This window comes from Microcaecilia unicolor, chromosome 3 (genome assembly GCF_901765095.1).
Source record: "Microcaecilia unicolor chromosome 3, aMicUni1.1, whole genome shotgun sequence".
In the NCBI taxonomy this organism is placed as follows: domain Eukaryota; kingdom Metazoa; phylum Chordata; class Amphibia; order Gymnophiona; family Siphonopidae; genus Microcaecilia; species Microcaecilia unicolor.
This window is the reverse complement of record NC_044033.1, coordinates 350,510,600-350,525,565: the sequence shown is the minus strand read 5'-3', so window position 1 is coordinate 350,525,565 and position 14,966 is coordinate 350,510,600. Positions and strand designations below refer to the sequence as shown.

Here is a 14,966-nt window from a genome sequence, read left to right as displayed (position 1 = left end):
GATACCAAGAATTCTGGAAATTCCACTAAGGTGAAAAATGTGAGACGCATACATTTTCCTAAGCTTAAAGATATGTCTCCACCAGAGCTGTCCTTGCACATTTGTCTTGTTTTTCGATCTGGGCCACATAAAGAAAACATTGCCTACATTTCACGCATGGGACATCTGCATAGTACTAGAATTTTAGAAGGAGGGATGCTGTAGTACATCACCTCCCCCCTCCCCCACCCCCACATACACACACACACTTTTTCCTCCTTTCACTCTCTCCTTTTGCTTTTTCTTCCAGTCCTTCCAAGTTCTTCTCCATTTCATTCTGATAGTTTCTTATGTATTCATTTATTTCATTTAATTTATATCACAATACATCAGGTTCAATCTGGCTAACAACTTATTGTAATTAACAGTACAAAAAGTGATGCAGGATAGTATACATTAAGTAGTAATAATGAAGAAAATAAGGATTGAGTATTACAATATGTAATATGGAAACGAATGCTAGATGCAAAAAGGTAACAATTTATAGTTATCCATTTATAATAATAATAATTAGAATGAAACTGAGAGATTGAATAATTGTACAATTAGGGGTTTAAATTAATTATGATTATCTGTGAGAAATTGCTTAAACAGAGAGGGTTTAAGGTATTTCCAGAATATCAAATAATTAGGTTCCCATCTGATGAATTTCAGGAATGACATCTCTTGGTACAGAGTAGAGAATGACACAGGGACAAAGTTTGTCTCCGTCCCCGCCCCATCCCCCTGGGTTCTGTCTCCGTCCCCACCTGATCCCCTCAGGTTCTGTCTCCATCCACACCCGTCCCCGCAGACCCTGTCTCCATCCCCACCCCGTCCTCGCAGGTTCTGTCCCTGTCCCTGCTCTGTCCTCACCTGCAGAAGCCTCAAACACTTATGATTTTATATTTAAATCTTTTTATTAAAATATAAAAAGGAACAATATGCTGTGCAACTGTTGTGTATAAATTACAAATAGAGAACAATAATAACAATGAGCAGCTATAATAACCCTCCTTCCCACCACCACCCTCTACCCTTCCAACCCCAACAATAGGTGATTTCTACTACACCAAGGAATCCTAATTCACACTGTTAAAATGTCCAGGGGTATAAAATACAACCCATTCTATATGCCCTAGAGGGGAAAAATATGCCCTATAAAGCACTATGTTTTTTTAATCTGTGGATAAATAAGAAATCATCAACAATCTCAGGATTCATAAGTACATAAGTATTGCCATACTGGGAAAGACCAAAGGTCCATTGAGCCCAGCATCTTGTTTACAACAGTGGCCAATCCAGGTCTAGCTCTCCTGTCTTCCACAGTCCTTCCTGGAATAGAAGATGTATTGGTAGCAGGATGTACAGGATCTCCCATGCAAATGTTGCTAGTTGTGGCCAGTATGTTTGCTTGTTTTTCCAAAAAATCAAAATATCTTTGTAGGCATCACTTAAACATAAATAACAGTCCAGTTCATTAATAGGCTTCAAAGTAGAAAATGATACAGGGACAAAGTTTGTCCCCTGTCCCCGTGGGCTCTGTCCCCATCCCCGTGGTTACTAGGGTTCCCCGTGTCATTCTCTAGTACAGAGGTAAGGGAATCCTGACATGTAGATTGACTTGTAGATCATGTTTTTGCAGCTGGGATAGTGGAGGGTTAGATAATCTCTTGAACAAGGGAAAGCATGGTGAAGGGGGAGATCAATTACAGGTTGCATATCTTATCTTCCTAGTCCCTACCATTTCTCTGTATCCTTCTCCTCCTCACTGCTTTGTTTCACTCTTTTTCAGATATCTCTCCATTCCCCTTAAATTCATCTCTATCTCCTCCCCCCCCCCCAAAAAAAAAAAAAAACTTAAGGTCCCTTAACTTTCTCCTTCCTCTCCTCCCAAGATTGCTCTTCACCGCCTCCTTATTTATCCTTAGATTCCTCTCCATCACCTTAATTTTTACCACACTTTCTGCAGTGTTGTAGGGGCAATTTTGTGACTTTGCAAAATAGACCTTAGATAGGCATCCACTTGACCTCCCAACCTAGTTGCTGCTTATACATGTAAATCTGGTTTGCCCAGCAAGTATCGGAGTAGGCTTTTAGTAATTGTACAGTTTGTTTGTGGGGTCAGAGTTGGAATCAGCAGGGACTGGGAGGCTGATTGGCACAGTAATCCACTTACACAGCACATCTCCTTCCATCCAATAAACCAGTCTAGACCAAAAGTTGCAGTTCTGAACCAAAGAGTTTACCTTACTTGGATTCTTAAGGTATAAACTTGTGACAATTTCTGCACAAAGTACATATGGGCAGAGGTAGTAGCAGTGGCGTACCTAGCGTGTTTATAGCAAACACAGCAAAGGTGACACCAACAATGGATAAAGCTACATGATGTACAAAACACATAGGTTTTTATTTAAAACATCAAAGACTTGATATGAATTGTGTTTTGGCCACAATGGCCTGCTCCGGGAGTCTTACAAATGGATGTCCTCTAACACTTTATCTCAACTGTAGCATGAGAGGTAAATACACCTTCCAAAGTTCACTCGTCATTGCACGCTCAAGTGAACAGGCAGTGCCGTCTATCTGTGCAATAACGAGTCACTTAACCTTCCATTGCCTCAGGTACAAAACTTAAATTCTAAGCCCTACAGGAATAGGAAAATGCCTAGTAGAAGGTATTGCCTTGAGCTACTACTGAGAAAGCATGATCTAAATCCAAATCCAAAATCAAGTATAAGGCATACCGTGAAGTAATAAAAAAAAAACCCACTACATATGTTACTCAAGACTGACAAAGCAATTCAACCATACCATAATAGCAGTAACTTTCATAAGTCATATAACAAGGGCTTACCTAGGAAAAAGCAGCACCAGTGGAGCAGTATAGTGGTTAATGCAGCAGACTTTGATCCTGGGGAACTGGGTTCAATTCCCACTGCAGCTCCTTGTGACTGTGGGCCCTTAACCCTCCAAAATAAGTACCTGAATATATGTAAACTGCTTTGAATGTAGTTGCAAAATACCACAGAAAGGCTGTATATCAAGCAGTGGTGTAGCAAGGGGGGGTGGGAGGGGCGGTCCGCCCCAGGTGTCAGCTCAGGGGGGGTGCTCTATCTGTCCTGCCCTCCACTGATGCAACTTCCTATTTCTGCTAGGGTGGGACAGATAGAGCGAGGGAAGGCCTGACGGTCCACATTTCTTTTACGTGCAGGGCAGGCGCAAGGCGCTGCGCCTCGCCTTGGATTCCGATATTCTTTTTAAAGGTAGGGTGCGGGAGCTGGTCGGGGGGGTGTCATCGTGCTGCACCCGGGGGGGGGGGGTGCAACGGCGAACCGCCCCGGGTGGTAGCCCCCGCTGCTACGCCACTGATATCAAGTCCCATTTTCCTTCCCCATAAAACGTTACAGTGGGCACTAGACCATCAATACAGCTATTGGAAAACTAAACAAGCCAGATTAGTACAAATTGATCCTGCATTATCAATGCAAACAACAACAAAAAACATGTCTTTTTCACACATACACAACATAGGTAGACCCTTACCCAATATAGAATAAGACTAAGTAAGCACAAACTAAAATAGAAGTAGTAGACAAAAATTAAACTGAACCCCCAAGAAGCCAGACTCTGTATATAGTGCAACACCGGAGAAAGTGAAATGTTGATGCATGTCCCTCTGAACTGTGCAAAAATATAAAGATAACAGGTGTAAATTTCAAAACTGACATATTCCAATCACTACATTACAAATTAGCAAATACAAATATGAACATGGAAAATAAGATGCTACTATTTGATTGCACTAAATACATTTTTCAATTAGTTTTCAAGGGCCAAAACCTCCTTTCTGAGGTCAGGATAGTATATTGCTGTTATAGTAGTCTATCCTGACCTGAGGAAGGAGATTTTGGTAAAATTTGTTTTTTCTATCTTTGTTGTCTGGCCATTTACTTTTTCTAGTTATGTTGGTCTCAGTCTCTGGTTTCTGTTTTTCTTGTGTTCCCTTAACTCTTGCCAGAGTTTCTTGTTCTGTCATTTTTCTCTCTCCTCCTTTTCCTTCAGGTTTCTTCAATTTATTTTTCTGCCTTTGTCCAGATTTAATTCTTTCTTACTATCCAGTCTTCAATGTCCTTCTTTTTACCGTCTACCCTTAACTCTCCTATTCCATTTCCTCTTATTCCTGTTACTAACTATCCTCTTTCTTCTCCACCCCCATCCTGCATCTGCCCTCTTTCTCTCCCCATTCCATCTAGCGCCTCTCTTCTCTCCTCCTTTCTTCCAGTCTGCCCTCTCTTTCTCTCCCCTCTTCCATCCAACATCTATCCTCTTTTTCTCCCTTCCTCTCTACCCCTTTCATCAAGTATCTGCTTATTTATTTATTTATTTATTGCATTTGATATGCCGCCAAAGGCCTCTGAATCTCCCCCTTCTAGATAGTGCCTGCCTTCTTTCTCTGATGCCTTCTATCCCAGTATCTGCCCTCTCTGTCCCCCTTCCACCCAGCATATGCTCTATCTCCCCCTTCCATCCAGTGTCCCCCTTCCATCGTTATCTCCCTCCTTTATCTCCCCAGATCATCCCTGCTGCTTTCGCTGCTCTTTCCCCAGACCAGCAGCAGCAGTGGCAAAAGAAGCTAAACCTATCATAGGGCTGCACTCTACATACCCGCAGCTGCTAGTCCCACCCACTCCAATGTATATAGAGTTCAGTCCCTCGATAGGTTTAGCTTGTTTTGCTGCTGCTGCTGGTCTGGGGAAGCAGCAGTGGCAGAAAAGTTGGGAAGGTGTCCCGGTGACCCAGCTACATGACAGAGGCAGAGGGAATATTGAATGCACCCCTTAATTGCCTGCAACCGAGATGGACCTTCCCCCCCTGCCCTGCCCTCGGTATGCCACTGGGTCATAGAAAAATATTTTCAATCTCTCAGGGTCTTGCTAAAACCAGTTTAAAATGACTCTAAACTTTACATTTCACATTTAAATTGCTTTGTTTGGTTTTCAAAGCCTTTAGGATGAGAGTACCTGAATACTTGGTGGAAAGGTTGACCAAACAAGAACAGCAACATTCCTTATGGTCCTTCCAATGATGTTTATTACAATCCCCATCGTTGAAACTGGCGAGCTTGACTTCTACGGGGAATAGAGTCTTTAGTTGTATTGGACCTTTTCTATAGAGCTCTATGCCTACCACGGTTAGCAATTTGTCTAGTTATTTTGGATTTTGAAAATTTGAATTTTCGAAAAAGCTTTGAGCAACTCATAAGCGGTATAATTTGAGGACTTGTGTTAAGTTTTAACACTGTATTTTAAAGTTGAATTTAATGGGTGTTATTTTTTTTTTAATTCCAATGTATTTTTTTAATCATATGCTATTTTTTGTTGTGAAGTGCTTTAAAACTTCTAGTAAAAAGTGGTATATCAAATCAATAAATGAAATCAATCATTTACAGTCTTTGTTAGGTTTTCTAAGAACACTATGGGCAGCACAAGATTTCTGGTGAAAGTCTTTTCTCCTCCTCTAGAGAAAAGATGCTCTTTAGATAATATGAAGTCTTTGAGCCTTCCTTAATGGGAACTCAGCTACTGAGGTTCTTTGTCCTTGGTGGGCAGTCTGGGACTCTCCTGTGATACCTCTTGCTCCTTCAGGCTTGATCTTGAAGGGTAAAGGGTGAGGCCTGGTTTGTAGCATTGTGTCGGGGATTTAGGAAGCTAGTTTGGTTGACACTTCAGCTTGGAGAAGAGACGGCTGAGGGGAGATATGATAGAAGTGTATAAAATAATGAGTGGAATGGATCGGGTGGATGTGAAGCGACTGTTCACGCTATCCAAAAATACTAGGACTAGAGGGCATGAGTTGAAGCTACAGTGTGGTAAATTTAAAACGAATCGGAGAAAATTTTTCTTCACCCAACGTGTAATTAGACTCTGGAATTCGTTGCCGGAGAACGTGGTACGGGCGGTTAGCTTGACGGAGTTTAAAAAGGGGTTAGATAGATTCCTAAAGGACAAGTCCATAGACCGCTATTAAATGGACTTGGAAAAATTCCGCATTTTTAGGTATAACTTGTCTGGAATGTTTTTACGTTTGGGGAGCGTGCCAGGTGCCCTTGACCTGGATTGGCCACTGTCGGTGACAGGATGCTGGGCTAGATGGACCTTTGGTCTTTCCCAGTATGGCACTACTTATGTACTTATGTACTTATCTTCAAATACAGTTGGCATTTTCAATGAACATCATATTAATGAATAATCGGTATTAGAATGAGACCATCGGTATCTGGTGCATTGGTTTCTCTGCTTGTCTACTGTTAGTCTTCTTCCAAAAGCTGTTTTGTTCAGACCTCTACTTAACGTTTTTTTTGCTATCAGATACCTACATTGGAGAGATTCCATCAACAGACTCCTAAGGCAGGCCATTGGCCAAAACACGATGCCATGTGGAGTCTTTTTATCAATAAATCCATCTTATCTCTGGAATCCATGGGCATTTTCCCACTCTTTCTACTGCTGTTGCATTGTGTGGGATCGGAGATCTCCGGTGAAGTTCTACTGGATGTTTCCAGTATACAAGGATGTCCATTTCACATGTATTTTAGAAAAAGTTGTATCCTGTTCTAAAGCACATGTGAGATGGATGTCCATTTGTGAAATTCTGACTTGGACATCCATATTCTGAGTTGGATGTCCTTTCTAAAATGCTCTTTGTGAATAGAGTCAGATGTTCAGAGCCATATATATACTAAACATACTTAACTAAATATATGTTTATTTCAAAACTACGATGATGGGGGAAAACATGGTAATTCAATATATGAAAACACAGTGACAGAGCTCATGAACTAAGAAATTGGTTCCTAATCTTTCCTACCTCATGGTACACCTGACATTGAGGTCACTTTGTTGCAGGACATCATCACCTGCCCTTTCCGCCACCCCCTGGCATCATCATTTTCCCTCCCCTTCCTCGTTCACAACACTGGCATCATTACTTTCCTTCCCTCCCAGTGGCGTTCCTAGGGGGGCTGACACCCAGGGCGGATCGCCGATGTGCCCCGCCCCCCGGGTGCAGCGCCCCCCCCGGATGCAGCGCGGACCCCCCCCGGCGAAAGGACACCCCCCCGCAAAGGAACCCCCCCCCCGGGTGCACGCCACTGGGGGGGGTTCCTGTTCCGGGGCAGAGAAGAGGCATGGAACAACGGAGGACAGGCGCGTGCGGCACCCCCCCCCCAGCGGCGTGCACCCGGGGTGGACCGCACCTACCGCCCCCCCCCTAGGAACGCCACTGTTCCCTCCTCCTCTCCACAAAACATATTGCTTCTGATACTGAACTGGAGCAATCACAGTGTTATGTGCCAGTACCTGCGCTTAACATAATACAGTACAGTCTCAATTATCCAACGTAAGCGTGACCAAGCTGTTGTCAGATAAGTGAAAAGTCGGATAATATGGGAAACAATGGTAACCCCTTAAAAAATGCACAGGAAACATCCTTTATGCAGAAAAAATAGGCATAGGGTATCTGTATTTAAAATATCGTTTATTAATACTAACCAGTGACCAGCGTGTGAAGCCGGAAATGAGGAAGAGAACCTGTGCACTCCTTCTTAACGGCAATGTGATGATGTTACCAGGGGGTGTGTTGGATACACTGGATGGTTGGATTAGCGAAGGCTGGATAATCGAGACTGTACTGTATTAGTATCCACTGCAGGTATCCAGTTAAGTAGCGGCAGTGGATTCAAGTAGGCAAGGTCTATTTGGTTTGGATCTGCTGTTCAGTAGGCCTAACTAAACAAATAACAGCTGGTGCCAGCTCCATTCCACTCACAGCCTATACTATCCATACAGTAATTTCATACAGATGTTTTTTTTTTTCATCAAATGAAAAAGAATTAAGTTATGTGTTCACCATCTGCTATCTAATGCATAACTTGCCTTGGATATTGGGCCGATTGTAATCCATTCCATTTGAAAAGCTTCTCAGGAATCATACTTTTCTCTTCCTTTTAATTTTTTTTTTGTGCCAATTCTATAAATTGGTGTCATAAATTATTCACCACCAAAAAGCCACACTTAGCACCGATTCTTTAATGGCACTTAGGCCCAAGCCTAAGCTGTTATAGACTGCAGGCGTAAGGTGAACATTGGTGCACTAAAATATAGGTGCAGTCACTAATATTAACTCAGTGGCAGGTGTAACTGGCTGCGCCCAAGTGCACCATGTAGTCCCCTGCGTGCAACTCAAAAAGGGGGGGGGGGGGAGGGGGAGGGGCATTCTGAAAAGTTGCAGATGGTTTTATAGAATGACGCTGTTTCGTGCCCAAATGCCATGAGTTGGGTGCCAGCAGTTACACACCAATATTCCTCCCACATTAATGCCCCCATGCAGTTGTGCATTAAGGGATTTAAACACACATTTTGTAAAAGAATGCTAACATTTATATGTGTAACTGGCAATTATTGGTGCCTATCGCATAAAAAGTGCTAATCTTCTATATATATAAAAGGCAACCCCAACGTTCTGAAGCCTCCACGGAAGTTGAGGCGCCCGAGATATCCGGTGTGCCCTGGAGTGTCTGCACCGCCCTCGCATCAAAACGTCATGACATCGAGGGCGGAGCTATAACACTCGAGGCCCGAAACTGAAACGCCACAGGCACGGCCACGGAGGCGCAGCAAACAAAAAACAAAACAAAACCCTACCCACACACAGCGACGCCAACACCGAACAAGGCAAGTAGCTCGGAGGGAGGGGGCCCCTTGCTAGCGCCTGTTTCATTGCCCTCAGAAACGGGCATTTATTCCTAATATTCTATAAATAATTCTAGGGGCACCTTATCAAATTGCCCTTCATGTTAGTTACTTCAGATGTAAATGCCCAGTTCTCCTGATCATAAGCTGGTTGGTTTAAACTGTTTTTTCCTAAAATAAATTAAACTCCCAGTATCTTTTAGTTGTTCTGTATGCTTCTCCTAACTAGCCTGTAAGCTCCATGGAGCAGGAACCTTCTTCTGTATGTATATGTCTAATAATGAGTTCATCTGGTGGCCCTATAATACGTCTGGTAATGATACTTTATCATGATTAAACATTCCAATGACCACTGTATGCACATTGCCTCCTTAGTGTAAAAAGCCCTCGGCAAATCCATGTAATGAAGCGTCCAAACCAGTCCGTCAGCAATCCTGTGCTTTGGGCAAAGGTGGTATAGGTAAGTACTGCTCTTGATTTCTCTTTGGCTCTGTTTTTCATAGAGTATGACTGGGTAGAGCATGGACTGTACAGGTTTTTAAAAAAGGAAACAACCTTGGAGAAGATGTCTTGGATGGGAGGGTGGACCTAAGTGGGCTGAGAACCAGGGGATCCAGATTCAATTCCTACTGCTGTTCCTTGTGACCCTGGAAAGTCACTTAACACTCTGTTGCCCTGGGTACAAAACTTAGATTGTGAGCCCACTAGGCTCACAGGTATATAGTACCTGTATATAATATGTAAACTGTTTTGGTTGAACCCCAGAAAGGCAGTATATCAAATCCATGACCCAATTGCAGATTTAGATATACCATGAGATGACTTTTGGGTGAGTTCAGTGCATTTTGGATGATCCAAATAATGAGGATCTGGCTCAGCCTTCACATCACCTACTGATACTTGTCTCTTGGAGTTCACAGGGCTGCCAGGCTTCCTTATTAAGGGTTCAAATAAAGCTAAGTTACTTACTTATAGCAGGTGTTCTCTGAGGACAGCAGGTATAATATTCTCCCATGTGGGTGGCAACATCCAAGGAGACCAGTGCGGACACTGCCAAGTGCACTGTCACTTTATGTGTGACTCACTAGCTACCAGGCTCACAAGATAAATGAATTTTTGGGCAACTAAGTAGATATTGAGCCTGGTAGAAAAAAAGGGCCGGAGGGCAGAGTTGGCTTTTAGTAGTAAAAAGATTCTGCAGGACTGCTTGTCCAAACTGACTATCCCACCTAGAATGTAGCTCTAGACAGTAGTGAACAGTGAAGGTGTGGATAGAAAACCCACCTAGCTGCCTTGCAAATTTCTTCAATGGAGGCAGAGCGGAAATGGGCTGCTGAAGCCGTCATGGCTCTTACATTGTGAGCGGTGACCCAGCCATGAAGATTCAGCCCAGCCTGAGTATACATGTAGGAGATATAGAGGGGCATTTTCAAAAGAAATGTCCAAGTTGCAATTTGGACGTCCTTGCAAAACGGCGAAATCCAGGGGCGGGGAAACCCATATTTTCGAAACAAGATGGACGTCCATCTTTCGTCAGAATCCTTAAATCTGGACGTCTCTAGATTTGGCCGTCCCTAGACATGGACGTTTCAGACTTTCGTCGATTCTCGAAACCAAAGACGTCCATGTAAAAAACGTCCAAATGCAAGCCATTTGGTCATGGGAGGAGCCAGCATTTGTAGTGCACTGGTCCCCCTGACATGCCAGGACACCAACCCTAGGGGCCACTGCAGTGGACTTCATAAAATGCTCCCAGGAACATAGCACCCTTACTTTGTGTGCAGAGCGCCCCAAAACCCATTATCCACAACTGTACACCACTACCATAGCCCTTACGGGTGAAGGGGGGCACCTAAATGTGGGTACAGTGGGATTGTGGTGGGTTTTGTAGCGCTCGCTGTTTCCTCCCACAAATGTAACAGGTAGGGGGGTATGGGCCTGGGTCCGCCTGTCTGAAGTGCACTGCAGTACCCACTAAAAGTGCTCCAGGGACCTTCATGCGCTGTCATGGCCCTGAGCATGACATCTGAGGCTGGCATAGAGGCTGGCACGACATATTTTTAAAGATGTTTTTTGAGGGTGGGAGGGGGGTTAGTGATCACTGGGGGAGTAACAGGAGGTCATCCCCGATTCTCTCCGGTGACCATCTGGTCATTTTGGGCACCTTATTCGTCAGAAAAACAAGTCCGGGTGAAAACGTCCAAGTGTTCGTAAGGGACGTCCTTGTTTTTTTCGATTATGGGTCAAAGATGTCCAAGTGTTAGGCACGCCCAAGACCTGCCTTCACTACGCCTCCGACATGCCTCCTTGAAATTTGGACGTCCTTGCGGGTTTCGATTATACCGATTTGGACGTCTCTGGGAGAAGGACGTCCATCTTCCGATTTATGTCGAAAGATGGACGTCCTTCTCTTTTGAAAATGAGCCTGATAGCCAATCTTGTAGATATTGTACATTTAGTGATGAGAATTCCTAACCTGTTAGGGTCGAAGGATGCAAAAAGCTGGGAGGACTTCTTATGAGGTTTTGTACGCTCCACATAATATGACAGAGCATAGGGAAGAAGACAGAAAGAACAATGGACTAATTGAGGTGTGGCTTAAGGAAGAAGACAGGAAGTACAATGAACTGATTGAGGTTATGAGAGGTAACCTGTGTTGAAAGAGGATGAGTCTCCCTCCGACAGGTAGGTTGCTTGGCATGTACAACTATACGGTGGCAATGCTCTTTAGGAAGGAGTAAAAAAACTGAGTTGTTTAGACTGAGAGGATGTCTGGGATTTTTGACCCTACTGCTGCCTTGGATGTGAGCAATGGGGCAGAGGTGGAGGAGGAATAGGAGTGTAACGACACTTAGACGTAGTAACTGGAGCATCCTTTTGCAGATTTTCTAGAAGAAGAAGAGGTAGCAGACATTTGTGGCCAGGGTAGAGTTTTTATAGTATCTGTATGTTTTTTTAATAGGTTGTCACCAAACAATTTTTCACCATGGCAAAGGGTATCTGCTAGATGCTCCTGGACAACAGTTTTGAGGTCGGAGGCCTTGATCCAGGAGAGACGTTGCATTTCTACTGCTAAGGTGAAAATGAGTGAAGAGACATCAAAGGCTTGCCTTCCCAGATATTTATTACAGTTGAGAAGTTTCCTGTGAAGCTTGTGGAATTCTTCAGCCTTCTCAGGTGGAAGGAATTCTGCAAAGGAGAGAATACTCTGTATTAGAGATTTTAAGTAAATTGTAGAATATAGTTGATTATCCAATTTGAGAGGTTAGCATTGAAGCCTGAAAAGATTTTCTGCCAAAAGAGTCTAATGGTCTAACTTCTCTTACTGGAGGAGCAGAAGCACGAGGTCTTGCACTGTGAGTTTCATTCTAAAGCAGATTCCACAACTAGGGAATGATGAGGTAACTGTTTTCTCAAACCCAGTGGATTTCTGTATCCTATACATTGTATCAATTTTCTTTGGGGCAACCTGAACTGTCAGTGTAGTCTCTCAGTTTTTGATTAGAATATTTTTCATAATTGTATGAAGTGGAACAGTGATTCCTTCTCTAGGATGAGAGTCACAATCTAGAACCTCAAAGGGTTCTGAACGAGGTTCTTCCTCTCTCTAATTTGAAAGGTATGGTTTGAGCCATCTCATGGACAAATCCAGGAAAGGATATACTTTCTGGAAGAGACCTACGCAGAGACCTACGCCTCTCAGGTGGCTGAGAAGGATCAGATGGACTCCTCAGCAGAAAGGTCCTGTGTGTCCTGATCTCTCTCCCAGGAGAGGTCTGAGTCTGACTCTTCAAATTCAAAGTTTTCATGAGAAGTACATGGAAGAGAATGTCAACTAGAGCACGGTCTCTGCGTCAAGGCAGATGAGTCTCTGTTGGAGAAAGTTCCTCTGCCGATGTTGACACAGCATTGGTTGGGTTCGTGCTACCCTTGATGGTCAGCACTGATTCAGTGTGCAGGACCTCTCTTGTGACTGTTTCTCTGATGCCGTACTGAGGCTGACACAAGCACCCTGTTCACTTGTATAGACTCCGAATGCAGTAGCCCTGAAAGCTCCTCCTTGAACATAGCTCGGATTTCCTTCTGTAGAGTAGGTGTTGGTACCACCTGAGAAAGTGGTGTGGATGCAGCCTGGGTTATAGCCTGTGCAGGTGTAGGAGATCTCAAAGGCTCTTGATGAGAAATAAGTTGGAGAGCAGGGCAGTCACTGTGGCATGGACGCGTCGCTTCCCGTGCATCAAGGACATTGATGCAGGGGAGGTGTAGGCAGAGTGCCTGGAGGGAGAATGATGGTGATGATTCTTAGGCTTTTTACACTGCAGGTTCCTCGATGCGTGCAGCACTGACAATGAGGACATAGAGTCTTTATGAGTTTGTGGTACCGAGTGTGGCATAGAATCATCTTGATTGTTGTGTCTGTGCACCTGATGTCGATGCTGACGCTGATGCAGGTTCCATGTCAAATGCCAAATCTCCTGCCATGCTCAATGCGAATGTCGATGCAGAACCAAAAAGATTTTCACTCTGGACACTGGGGGCTTTAAGGGTCCTCGCTTGCATGTGCAGGCAGAGGCTACACTGTATGTTCTGGTGCTCTGGACCCAAGCACTGAACACACCAGTTATGGGGGGGGGGGGGGGGGGGGTCTGTGCCTGAAATAGTCCTGTTGAATCGAGTACACTTCTTAAAGCCCCTCGGCACCCTTGTTGACATGGAGAGAAAAATGGCCAACGCAAGGTCAAAAAGCTCTATAGCCTGAGGCGCTCGAGTAGTTGCATACCCGAAATTGGTTGAGCTGTCCGGGCAAAAGAAAGGCTCAGAAGCCGTAAAGGCTGAAAATTGAAAACTGAAAAATAATTGAAAAAAAATGAATAAATTCAACAAGTTAACATAGAAAAAAAGGAGAATATGAAGAAAAAATATCCAGAAAAAGGGAAGACACCAAAAAGGCAAATGTTTGATACACTGAGGAGAGATTTAAAAAACAACCTCTCTGCTCTGTGGAAAATGATGGAGCATTGGGTGAGAAGGCACCTGCTCATGCGCAGTGAGGGCACTGCCTCAAAGATTTAAAGTGACAGTGCACTTGGCAGTGTCCGCACTAGGCTCCATGGATGACATCACCCACATGTGCGAATATTATGCCTGCTTGTCCTCGGAGAACTGTTCTTATACTGGAGCCACTTGCTGAACTCGAGTATGGAAGGCTAGATTTTTACTTAATGGACTACTTAATGTAATACCCAAGCCTTCCTTCAGAAAAAAAAGGATCTTTAAAAATAACCAGGACTCGGGCAAATGAAAGATAGCACTGCATATAAATTCTTATATTATTTAACCAGGCAGGAGAGGCTCCTGCCATATTAAATAGTGCAGTGTGGCTCAGCTACTGGTATTCAGCCTCGCTTAACTGGAGATTATTACTGAATATCAACTCTGATCCCTGAAGCACTATCCAAGCATGACTAATACTCATTATTGGTGTCCAGAAAACTAACTGGGCAAGTTGGTCCTACATATAATGCTGTCCTTACTCCTTCCAGTTAGTTATCTGAATATTGGCACAGTATATTGACTGGACTTGGATAACTTTGGCAGCCTGCAAAGACCTTGATATGCCCTCTCAGCTTATTCATCAGTCTTCTGTGAGGGACCATATCAAAGGCTTTGCTGAAATCAAAGTAGCATAAGAAGATAAGAGTAGCCATACTGGGTCAGACCAATGGTCCATCTAGCCCAGTATCCTGTTTTCCAGACAGTGGCCAAGCCAGGTCACAAGTACCTGACAGAAATCCAAATGTCCTTCATCCAGTTCTTTGGTCACCCAGTCAAAGAAGTCAATCAAATTTGTATGGCAGGACTTTCCTTTGGTAAAAAAGCCACATTGCCTTGGATCCTGTAACCCATTGGCTTCTAGAAAGTTAACCATCCTTTCCTTGTTTGGGAGCAATATCTCTACACAGGTTAGTTTTGCACATACAGTACAAGGGTGGTGGGCACGCTAGGTGAACCTTCAGCTCCCCCTTAATATACTGATGTCATTTGATATACTGCCCTTCTAGCAATCAAAGCGGTTTACAGTGAGGTCCAGAATTTGTTATAACAAATGAAAAGAACACACAAGCCGTGAAAAATAATAATCAACTAAGGGATCCTTTTAATAAGGTGCGCTAACAGATTTCGTGCATGATAAAT

General features: G+C 43.7%; 1 protein-coding gene across 1 annotated transcript in view; it reads left to right on the top strand.

Annotated features, from left to right (window-relative positions):
• ZC2HC1B (zinc finger C2HC-type containing 1B) overlaps positions 1-14,966 on the top strand; it is a 41,017-nt gene that overhangs the window by 24,212 nt on the left and 1,839 nt on the right. The window contains exon 6 of the mRNA XM_030195107.1: positions 9,147-9,231. Within this exon, the coding sequence (XP_030050967.1) occupies positions 9,147-9,231 (85 nt within the window). The remainder of the gene's footprint in view (positions 1-9,146; positions 9,232-14,966) is intronic.